Source organism: Hevea brasiliensis, chromosome 15 (genome assembly GCF_030052815.1).
Source record: "Hevea brasiliensis isolate MT/VB/25A 57/8 chromosome 15, ASM3005281v1, whole genome shotgun sequence".
NCBI classification, from domain to species: Eukaryota; Viridiplantae; Streptophyta; class Magnoliopsida; order Malpighiales; family Euphorbiaceae; genus Hevea; species Hevea brasiliensis.
The window spans coordinates 69919255-69931584 of NC_079507.1; the positions used below are offsets into that span (position 1 = coordinate 69919255).

Consider the following 12330-nt stretch of genomic DNA (forward strand, 5'->3'; position numbering starts at 1 on the left):
CAGGTGCATAATTAATGAAATAATTAAAAGCTCTTACCATCCATTGTTACACAAGCTCTCGAACAGTGGAAAACAGGACTAATGGAACCACCACTCCGCCCATTTATTTTATCTCCAGTCTCCTACATGATACATGCTGTTTGTTGACTATTGGCTTTTTTTTTTTTTTTAAAGATAAGAAATTCATTAATGGTAAGGCCTAGTTACAATATCGCATAGGCAATTTAAACCCTATTCTAAAACATTTAGCTCCAGCAACTTTAGCCCAAGCAGAGAGAATCAGAGCCAGAAGATCCAACCTAAAGCCGTTGAACTGTCTGTAGAGGAAGCTCCAACCTAAAATGGAACTCTTCGTGATACAAGAGTTGAAGAAGAAGTAAAGACGTTGTTTAATCTTTCTATCATAAGAGAAAACTTAAACTAAGTCTACAAAGAGGATCAATATTTAAATTAAATCAAACATATATATAGAAATAAAATAAAAACTACTAGGAAAAATCCTTGATTTATATTTTTTAAAAAAAGAATATTGTCCCACACTACCAAACAAAAGAAAAGGTACGTATACGTGATAATATTAAAAACAAATAATAAAATATTATATAAAAATTAAAAACATAATATTAATATCTTTTATATTATTTTACTTTGATAAAGTTTATTATCTAAAAAATTACATTTAAATTTTAAAAGTATATAAACTTTAAATACATAGTATTTATTTTTTTTATTTAGTTAATTTTAAATTTTATTAAAATATTTAATAATTAAATTTATAAGAATTCAATACATGTAAATATATACATATATTTAGTTGACCTCTATATTCAGCGTGTTTATGGGTCGCGATTTAGAGAAGAAATTTCCCTTGCGCGGATGGCCGCTTGCATATCTAGCGGAAAATTTCTTCCTTCAAGATCAAGCAAAACATGCCTTTTTTTGGTCAATAATTGTATACGTGTCACTTGATGGGATTAACCCAAAAAAAGGCCAATCATGACGTTTTTCGTCCATGTAAATACGCAAATCGTATTCAATATGGTCAACCGATTAAACTATAGTTTAATATAATTAAAATCATTTTAAAAAAATGTAAAATATTAATTTCAAATTCCAATTAAAATCAAATCAATAAAAAATTTATTTAAAATCATAAAATAGAAAGAATTAATAATTAAAATAATTAATTTTGAATTAAAAATATTAAAATTATTTATAGAATTATGAAATTATAAATTTAAATGTTAATTAGAGATTTATTAATTAATTAATAAAAAAATTAATATTTGGTATATAATTAATAATTATGGTGAAAATAATTGAGAAGGTGATAGAAAAAGTAAGTGTGAATGAAAAAGAGCGAGTCCAATCATTGTCGCTTCTACTACATGATTACAAGAAATTTCTTAGATACAATAATTTATATAGGATTTATTTTATTTAAATTAAGTTTATTATATATTCAAAATATAAGATATATTTAAAATATAAGATATATTTTAAAAGTTTATTTATTAAATATATAAATTTTATATAATTATATTTTAAATTTATAGTAAACTTAATTTAGATAAAAAATTTTAATTTATATAAATATTTCATTAATTAAAAATTAAATTTTTATATTTTTAAATAGATCTACCATGACTTTGAGTTAAAATAATAATTGATAATTTAGCTAAGTGTATATATTTAAATTTAGATAAGAATTATTTTATTAATATATTTTTTTTATTTAAATATAATTAATTAAAATATAAATATATAAATCTTATTTATTTAAATTTATTTTATTATATATTTAATGTTTTAAATTAATAAAAAATTAAATTTAGGTATGAATTTTTTATATTAAATATATATATTTTTTGTGTCAGCTTCCTCGTGTTTTGTGCTTCTAACGAGACGAGCGCAAAAATCGATGGTCTTCTGAATAACAACATAGGCATAAAAGCAAAGAGCTTCTGAACATGATGACCATTGACCCCTCACACAGACTGACACCATTCATCTCAGTCGCTTTCTGGGCTACCGTCTATTTTACATTTCCCTCCCTAATTTGCTGAAACTAAAGTACTATGTTCGTCAAGAAAGAAAAGAAAAGAAAAGATAGGAAAAATAATGAATACGTCTTCATATATCATATGTGTATATCAAAGAAAGTAAATATATAATGCATAAAATTGGCTTATATATATGCATATTAATTTATTCATTTCTTTCGAAATGTCTTACTGATCATCAATGGATTCAAGATATATAGATCATAAGTAGTATAATTACACAAACAAACAATCAAACATACACACAAACTAGGAAAGAAATGAGATTACGCTTGCTATATTCATACGCCTGGCTTGCTGGGCAAAAAGACATCGATAAGGGAAACTCAATGATGTCTTGATTGATGTATGAAGTGAGGATGGTGATAATTAATCATGATATTGGCCATAGTGGTTCCGTACGTGACAGTGAATATGAACCCTCTTTGCTTACTTGTTGGATTCAGGATTTGGACCGCTTGGTACTTCATGTGCAGCTGCTTTAAACTGTTGACCTGAATCGGAACCAGAAATTGTAGCTGCAACAGAAGAAGAAGCATAAGGTGGTATATGCTTTGTTTGCTGTGGATGCAATTCTGTGGTGGGACTTTGCGTAAGTTTCTTGGGATCAATGGGGCGAGCAAGAAGAGAAACAACCAAGAGAAGGCCAAGAAACAGCAACATAGCTTGTGATTCAGGAAGTACTGTTGATTTGGTAGCTGGTGCCATGAAACTAGAACCAGTAGTAATTAACCACCCCGCAGTAATCCACAAGGGATCAATATCCATGAACCAATCGAAACATCAATATGTCTATCAAGAAGAAGAAAAGTAAAGAAAATAAAGTTGTGGATAGCTAGATAACTTAGCTGCTGATGGAAAGCAATTTGTAAAGTTGCTAAAAGTAAAATTTAGCAAGTTACCTGTGTACCTAATGTGTTCTTTTGTGATGCCGTTATTACCCTTCTTTCTTTTTAGCAAATTTCGTTGGTAATTAATATTAATACATCATTGATTGATAGAAGAAATTGACCAATAAATTTTACTTTTATTAAGAAATTACATAATATAAAAGTTTAAGTTTATAAGTGAGAATCCAAAAATAATTTTATATCTTAGCGACTTTTAAACATAAAAGAAAAAAAAAAAAAGCAAATCTGGAAAGTAACAAGATTTAGCAAAATGGAGATGGAGGTGGCTTTTTGTGGCTTGGCTGTTTGCTGAAGAAATCTCTCTTCTTTGACTTGTATTAGAGGTGCTGTGTTATCTCTACTTTGCCTCTTTTTTTTTTTTTAATCAAAATTTGAAATTACAGAGCCATTGAGAAAGCAAAGTATCATAACTTTAATCGCTGCTTTCTTTTTTTCTATGCTTGTGAAAATCCAGGGCTTGTCTCCCTGATATGATGCATGAGTCCCCACTTTATGTATATATATATATATATATATATATATATATATATATAAACCTACTCCATACCGTTTATATTAACTAATTAATGTTGTTTTGAAAAATATTTAATTTAATTTTTCTAATTTAATATAAATCTGATATTAATAAATTATATATTAAAATATATTTTTTCCTTCTATATAACAACTCTCATTGCCTAACTTGATTGAAAACATAATACTCACTTAATAAAATTAGGTTTAAATTTTCACTCCCTAATTTCCTACTAAAAGAGAAAAAAAAAAAACAACTCTCATTATAAATATAATAAATTTTAAAATTAATAAATAAAAAAATTCAAATTCAATTTTCACCTCTTATAATTACATTTTAAGGTTATTTTTTCTTTTCTTTTCTTTTTAACATATGTAACACCCCAAAATTTTAAATTTTATTATTTTATGAGCATTTTTGGTATTTTAATTTTATTTAAATTTTAGAAATTTTTTTGAGATTTTTCGGATTTTAAAAATCGGGTTCGATTTTCCGAAAATATAAACTTTGATGATTTTTAAAAATTAATTTAAAGACCACGTGGCAAAACTAAAAATATATTTGGAGTCTACGTATTTTTCCGAAGTTTTCAAAATTTTTGAATTTTGGACCTCGTTTTCGGTCCCGAGGCAGAGTAAAAATTCAAAATTTTGTATCCTGAATCGGACCGGCCAAATCGAACCGAACCGGATCGGACCGATCGAATCGGACCGGCCTTTTCTTTTTCTTCCTTCTTCCTCCCACGCTCGTCTGACCCCTCTCCCTTCTCTCTCTCTCTTTTCTCTCTCCTCCCTCCTCCCCTTGCCGCGCTGCCGCCTCCCCTGCCTTCCCACCTCGCCGGCGCCCCACCTCGGTCCTCCCCCACGGCCGACCGCCCCCTGGAACGCTGGAAAAATGCCTCAGAAAGGACGCGCAGCGCACGCGTGACGCCTGGATTTCCCGGCCAAAATCCGGCCGATCCGGCCACCAATTGGACCGGGTCTTGTGTCTAAAATCATCTACTCGGCGAGAGCTTTCCATAGACACCAAGAACACCGAAATCCATCGAGCGGTTTGTCCAATTTTTGCCTGGGAAGTTTTAGCCCATTTTGACTTTCGGGCTAGATTTCTCGCAAACCGTGAATCCCACAAGAAAACCGAGAGTACCAGAGCGCTCCACTCGTCGAGAGCTTCGCGACAACATAAATTTCGAATTTTTTCGATACCGTTTTTCGGTGGGTCCCACGGAACTTCGCAGTGTTTTTCCGAGCATTAAATGAGCTTAGAAAATTCTGAAAAATTTATGTACTAACCCCCATGTTGTGGGCTTCGTGTAGGTATCCTCAATTCGCGAAAATTCGACAGTTGACCGGTGCGTGAATTTCGGCTAGATGCACTGCACGGAAAAATCTCCGAATTGGACCGAAGTTTTGGCTACCCCCCATTGTCAGACGTCCCGAGCGCGTTCCCGAAGTCGGAATCGGCAAAGGTAAACCCGAACATTGCTTTTTCGTAATTTTCTAGTGCTTAAATAGGATTAAAAATTCATAAAATATTCGTGGTAGCTCAGAAAATTATGATTCTTTTTGCAATAGCCTAGTAATATTGCTAAGGACCGCGGGGCAAAGTTTTAGAATTTTTAGAGCTTGTTTGGATAGTTTTTGCAAAAATGATCAATTATAAGGACTAAATTGAAATTTTACATATTGTGATGGATGACTGATTTGATGGGCCCAGGAGGGGCTGTGTGATGTGATTGAGTTGTGGATATATGGATTGTGAATATAGAAGTGTGTTTTGAGCCATTTTGCAGGTTGGGTAGGTCCTACGTATAGGGGAGACTCTGCCGGATTTTCGGCACGACTTAGGACGTACTTGGTCTTTCTTGATTTGTGTTGAGTCATTTGTATTAAATAATTGTAATGTAATTGTCAGGTGAGTCGGGACAGCCTTCTTCCTCCGCCCAGCCGCCACAGTAACCGTTGTCAAGTCTGTGAGTAAAATATTAATTTTAATTGTAATTTCACTATTATTATATGTTCAAGCATGTCTATGCATCACTTATATGCATATATCTATGTAGATAAACTTTAGGCACGATTTATGTTGCATTCATAACTGTGAAAGTGCCATGTATATTGTTGTGGTAATTTGGAGCAGTGTACGTGCGTTGGCGTGCGTGTGATGTGGTGTGGACTATGGATAGGACGGGTAGACACGGCTTGAGATCTTCGCTGGGACCCGGTCCTTCGGGGTAGACACGGCTTAAGTTCTTCGCTGGGACCCCGATTTGGTTATTAAGTGGAAGTCCGAGCTGAGTTCTTCGCTGGCACAGTTGGAATAAAGAGAGCTGTATAGGGGATCAGCTCCCATATATATATGATTGATATTGCTGGGTACGTGAGTGCTCCAAATTACCTTTTTGATGTTATGAGGTGAATTTATTGCTGATGCTGCATTTCACTCTACAGGGTGCACTAGTTCTAGATAGTTATAGAGATTATGGTTAAAATTGATATTTTACTCTCTGAGTCGAACGCTCACTCCTGTTCAATATTTTTTTCAGGCTACAGGAGGATTTTATTGTGGTTAACCTGCTTTTCTTCTTCACAGGTTGTTATTCAATATTTGTGTAATTTTATTTACTCCTAGATTTTCCGCATGTGTTAGAAATATTTAAATGATTCGGGTCTGTAATATAATTGTTATGTGGACCTGTAAAAATATTCTATGCATGATTGATGGATTGGATGAGGGAGCTGAGCTCCCATTTATTTTTATGATGATGAGTATGTGGAGGGTGAGCTGAGCTCCCCAATTGATGTTATATTTTGTTTACAGGTCGGGTGAGTCAAAAACTCCCCGTTGAAAGGTCCACTTTATGGCCGGACTCTGTCCGGTTGATTTCTTGAAATTGGGCCCAAATGGGCCTTAGAGTTGGGTTAAGTGAATAGTTAGGCTTACTACGGGCCTCGGGGGCTTTAGGCTGGCCCAGGTCCTAGTGCCGGTCTGGCCCATGGGTTGGGTCGTGACAAATGTGGTATCAGAGCTTAGGCTCCAGATTCTTAGGGAATGTTCATCTAAAGTGTTGGGAAGAGTCTACTAGGAGTCACATGCGGAAAAATATGGTCCACATTCATCTTGCATTGTCATCTTTGCTTCTAGTTTCTGCTTCATATATTGTGTGTAAATATGAGTTTATAGAGCTGTGTAATGAGAAATTTTGAATTTTGTAGGCTAATACTGCTAAATTTCAGGAAAATGCGCAGAAGCAGGAGAGCTGCCACTGCACCAGAACCAGATGTGCCTGACGAGGTGTCGGCACAGGATGAGGCGCCTGCCCCGAGGAGGCGGGGTAGGAGGCCTAGAGCTGCTCAAGTAGAAGAGCAGCTGCCAACAGTTCAGGATCAGTCTTTTATGGCACAGGGTCCCATGGACCCCATGGCAGCCACTCTAGCTGGTTTGCAGAGGACCATTGATATGATGGCGCAGTATATGGTCCACCCTCCACAGCAGCAGCAGTCCACTGTACCAAGAGGGGAACCTTACAAACAGATCATCAATTTCAAGAAGTTAGTGCCTGGTACTTATGATGTGTCAGACGATGCATATCGGTTTTTGGATTCCTGCAGACAGGCAAGAACAGAATTGCAGTTGACTGATAGAAGACTAATAGAGTGTATGCAGCATGTCATGGGGCCTATGCCTAGACAATGGATGAATGACTACATATTACCTCGGATGGAGGGTTTGTCGTGGACTCAGTTTGTGGAACTGTTCATCAACCGGTTTGTACCAGAAAGCTTCAGGGATCAAAAGCAGTGGGCCTTTGAGGCCTTAAGACAGAATGGCAGGTCTGTAGATGAGTATGCTGCACTTCTCGAATCGGCGGTATGCCCCCACAACAGTATCTACAGAGACTATGAAGGTGAAAAGATTCCTAAAGGGACTTGACAGGAGGTATACAAACCTGGCCATGATGTCTGATCAGTTGTTTGATGTGGTAGTTGATCGAGCCAGACAGATAGAGATTAGCTATGCTGCGGATGACAGCGGTAGAGCAAAGAAAAACAGAGCAGAGGGTTCTTCAGGTGTTCCCCACATGGGTACTGCGGATAGTGGTGGCCAAACTACTTACAGAGGAAGAAGCAGGAATAAGAGGAGTGGTTTTAGACACAAATCCCGAGGGTTCAGACCAGGATACGGATCCAGCAGTGGTCATAGTTCAGGGTACAGCAGTTCTGGGTCTGGTTCAGGATCTTCCTTAGCACCTTGTGCACAGTGTGGAAGAGGACATTCAGGACCTTGTTTGATGGGTTCAGGAGTATGCTTCAGGTGTGGCCAACCAGGTCACTTTGCTAGGGAATGCCCCGTGTTCAGTGAGCCACAGATGGGGTCACAGGGTTCTGTTGCGAATGTTCCTCGTCAGTTGTATCCGGGTGCTTCCAGCATGGCAGGCAGTCAGTTCAGTGGCCAACAGGGCCGAGGACAAGGGGGACGTAGATTTGGGGGCAGATCAGGAGGGAGAAGTCAGTATCAAGGTTCTGCCACTCAGGGTAGGGGTCAAGCTCGGGTTTTCACCCTAACCCACCAGGATGCTCAAGCTTCAAATACAGTTGTGGCAGGTATTCTTCTGGTCTGTTCCTATGAGGCTCGTGTTTTGATAGATCCGGGTGCTACGCACTCATTTGTCTCCCCTATGTTTGCCATAAGATTGGGTAGAAACCCTACAACTCTAGAATGCTCTTTGTCGGTAGCTACCCCACTTAGCGACAACATAGATGTAGATATGGTTTTTCCGAGTAGCCCAGTGGTAGTGGATGGGAAGATCCTCCCAGCAGACTTGGTTCCTCTACCAGTAATGGATTTTGATGTAATTTTGGGGATGGAATGGTTGGCAACTCATTATGCCACCTTAGACTGCAGGAACAAAAAGGTGTATTTCCACATACCTGGTGTGGAAGAGTTTAGCTTTGATGGTGACAGGAGCGTGGCTCCATATAATTTGGTGTCAGCGATTAGCGCTAGAAAAATGTTGAGGTGTGGATGCCAAGGGTATTTGGCATTGGTGAGAGATACATCTGTAGAAGGTGTCAGCATGGAAAATGTTCCTGTTCTCAGGGAATTTATGGATGTCTTTCCTGAAGAGCTTCCAGGGTTGCCACCAGAAAGGGAAATAGAGTTCTGCATTGATGTTGTTCCGGGTACAAATCCCATATCAATGCCACCTTACAGGATGGCCCCAGCAGAATTGAAAGAGTTAAAGGAGCAACTACAGGAGATGTTGGACAAAGGTTTCATACGTCCGAGCACTTCACCCTGGGGCGCTCCTGTGCTATTTGTAAGAAAGAAACATGGGTCATTGAGGTTGTGTATTGACTACAGACAGCTGAACAATGTGACTGTGAAGAACAAGTATCCACCTCCTCAGATCGATGATCTGTTTGATCAGCTCCAAGGGGCTAGATTCTTTTCCAAGATAGACCTGCGATCAGGCTACCATTAGTTGAGAATCAGGAATGAGGATGTGTCCAAAACGGCATTCAGGACAAGGTATGGTCATTATGAGTTCTTGGTGATGTCTTTTGGACTCACTAATGCACCAGCAGCCTTCATGGACTTGATGAACAGGGTGTTCAAGCCATTTTTGGACCGTTTTGTCATCGTATTCATAGATGACATTTTGGTATACTCTCAGACCGAGGAAGAACACGTGTGGCACTTGAGGATGGTGTTGCAGACTTTGAGGGAGCACCAGCTATATGCCAAATTTTCGAAATGTGAATTTTGGCTAGAAAGCATCTCATTCTTGGGACACGTGGTTTCAAGAGAAGGTATTCAAGTGGATCCCAAGAAAATTGAAGCTGTAACTGATTGGCTTAGGCCTACAACAGTCACTGAGGTGCGAAGTTTTCTGGGTCTAGCTGGCTACTATAGGCGTTTTGTACAGGATTTTTCCAGGATAGCAGCTCCCCTAACTAAGTTAACCCGGAAGAATGTTCCATTCATTTGGACAGATGACTGTGAGGAGAGTTTCCAAAAGCTTAAGGAGTGTCTAACCACCGCCCCTGTGTTGACACTACCTATGAGTGGTGAAGGATACACCGTGTACTGTGACGCCTCCAGAGTTGGCCTAGGGTGTGTTTTGATGCAGAATGGAAAAGTAGTGGCTTATGCTTCAAGACAGCTGAAGAGGCATGAGCAGAACTACCCCACCCATGATTTGGAAATGGCGGCTGTAATCTTTGCACTAAAAATCTGGAGACACTACCTGTATGGTGAAGTGTGCGAGATATACACCGACCATAAGAGTTTGAAGTACATCTTCCAACAGAGGGACTTAAACTTGAGACAGAGGAGATGGATGGAGCTTCTGAAAGACTATGATTGCACCATCCAGTACCACCTTGGGAAAGCCAATGTAGTAGCAGATGCTTTGAGCAGAAAATCTTCTGGCAGTTTGGCGCACATTTCAGCAGAGAAGAGACCGTTGATTCAGGAATTACATGAGTTGATGGATCAAGGTTTAATCCTAGATCTTTCAGATGAGGGGGTATTGCTGGCTCATTTTTCAGTGAGGCCAGACTTGAGAGACAGAGTTAGAGTTTCCCAGCACAGAGACCAACAATTGATGAAGATCATAGAAAGAGTACAGCAAGGTGAAGGTGGTGAGTTCGGGTTTGCCAATGATGGCGCCCTTATGCAAGGTTCTAGGATATGTGTGCCCGATGTGGACAATCTCAGAAATGAAATCATGCAAGAGGCACACTATACCCTGTACAGTGTCCACCCAGGTTCCACCAAGATGTACCATGATGTGAAAGATAGTTATTGGTGGAATGGCATGAAGAGAGACATAGCAGACTTTGTGTCCAAGTGCTTGACTTGTCAGAAGGTGAAGTTTGAACACCAGAGACCGTCAGGGAAGCTGCAAGAGCTCCCTATCCCAGAATGGAAGTGGGAGATGATCACTATGGATTTTGTGACTGGGTTGCCTCGTACCACGCGAGGATATGATTCGATATGGGTAATTGTGGACCGTCTAACCAAATCAGCTCACTTTTTGCCTGTGAAGACTACATATTACGTGGCACAAGACGCCCGACTCTACATTCGAGAAATAGTCGATTGCATGGAGTTCCGCCCATAATATCCGGCAGAGGGCTGATTCACTTATCGGTTTTGGAGAAAGTTGCAGGAGGCACTTGGCACACAGTTGAACTTTAGTATGGCTTTCCACCCTCAAACAGACGGACAATCCGAAAGGACAATCCAAACACTGGAAGACATGCTTCGCATGAGTGTTTTGGATTTTGGAGGTCAATGGGATGATCAGCTAGCTTTGGTGGAGTTTGCCTACAACAACCGTTACCATTCCAAAGATAGGATGGCACCCTATGAGGCACTATATGGAAGAAAGTGTAGGTCTCCTCTGTGTTGGACAGAAATGGGGGAAGCGAAGGTACATGATGTAGACCTAGTGCAGTACACATCAGAGATGGTTCCCTTAATCAGGGAATGATTGAAAACAGCTTTCAGTAGACAGAAGAGTTAGCAGACCCCAGACGGAGGGATGTGGAGTTTGCAGTAGGCGACTATGTATTTTTGAAGGTTTCTCCAATGAAGGGAGTCATGAGATTTGGAAAGAAGGGCAAGTTGGCACCTCGGTATATTGGACCTTTTGAGGTTACGGATAGAGTTGGAGCAGTTGCCTACCTGTTTGAGCTACCACCCAACCTTTCTCACGTTCATCCCGTATTTCACATCTCCATGCTCAGGAAATATATTCCAGATCCTTCTCATGTACTACAGCCGGAGCTAATAGAGCTAAAGGAGAATTTGACATTTGAGGTGCAACCTGTAGCCATAGTGGACTACCAAGTGAGACAGCTAAGATCAAAACAGATCCCTATGGTTAAGGTATTGTGGAGGAGCCAGTCAGTGGAAGAGTGCACCTGGGAGTCAGAACGGGACATGCGTAGCAAGTACCCTTATCTGTTCAATGTATAATCATGTACTTTATTCTGCCTTGTGTAAAATTCGAGGACGAATTTTCTGTAAGGGGGGAAGAATGTAACACCCCAAAATTTTAAATTTTATTATTTTATGAGTATTTTTGGTATTTTAATTTTATTTAAATTTTAGAAATTTTTTTGAGATTTTTCGGATTTTAAAAATCGGGTTCGATTTTCCGAAAATATAAACTTTGATGATTTTTAAAAATTAATTTAAAGACCACGTAGCAAAACTAAAAATATATTTGGAGTCTACGTATTTTTCTGAGTTTTCTGGAAATTTTTTGAAATTTTTGGACCTCGTTTTCGGTCCCGAGGTAGAGTAAAAATTCAAAATTTTGTATCATGAATCGGACCGGCCAAATCGAACTAGACCGGATCGGACCGGTCGAATCGGACCGGCCTTTTCTTTTTCTTCCTTCTTCCTCCCGCGCGCATCTGACCCCTCTCCCTTCTCTCTCTCTTTTCTCTCTCCTCCCTCCTCCCCTTGCTGCGCCGCCGCCTCCCCTGCCTTCCCACCTTGCCGGCGCCCCACCTCGGTCCTCCCCCACAGCCGGCCGCCGCCTGGAACGCCGGAAAACGGCCTCAGAAAGGACGCGCAACGCGCGCGCGACGCCTGGACTTCCTGACCAAAATCCGGCTGATCCGGCCACCAATTGGATCGGGTCTTGTGTCTAAAATTATCTACTCGGCGAGAGCTTTTCATAGACACCAAGAACACTGAAATCCAACCAGCGGTTTGTCCAATTTTTGCCCGGGAAGTTTTAACCCATTTTGACTTTCGGGCTAGATTTCTTGCAAACCGTGAATCCCACGAGAAAACCGAGAGTACCAGAGGGCTCCACTCG

At 39.3% G+C, this 12330-nt stretch overlaps 1 protein-coding gene across 1 annotated transcript; it reads right to left on the reverse strand.

Moving 5' to 3' along the window:
- Positions 1 to 2492: 2492 nt before the first annotated feature.
- On the reverse strand, positions 2493 to 2831 carry LOC131174118 (CLAVATA3/ESR (CLE)-related protein TDIF-like). The gene has a single exon (XM_058137184.1). It carries the CDS (start codon positions 2829 to 2831, stop codon positions 2493 to 2495), a length of 339 nt encoding a protein of 112 aa, XP_057993167.1.
- Positions 2832 to 12330: the final 9499 nt, after the last annotated feature.

Bases quoted from the DNA above. Each gene is read 5' to 3' on its own strand.
- LOC131174118 (XM_058137184.1), bottom strand. From the start codon at position 2,831: ATGGATATTGATCCCTTGTGGATTACTGCGGGGTGGTTAATTACTACT.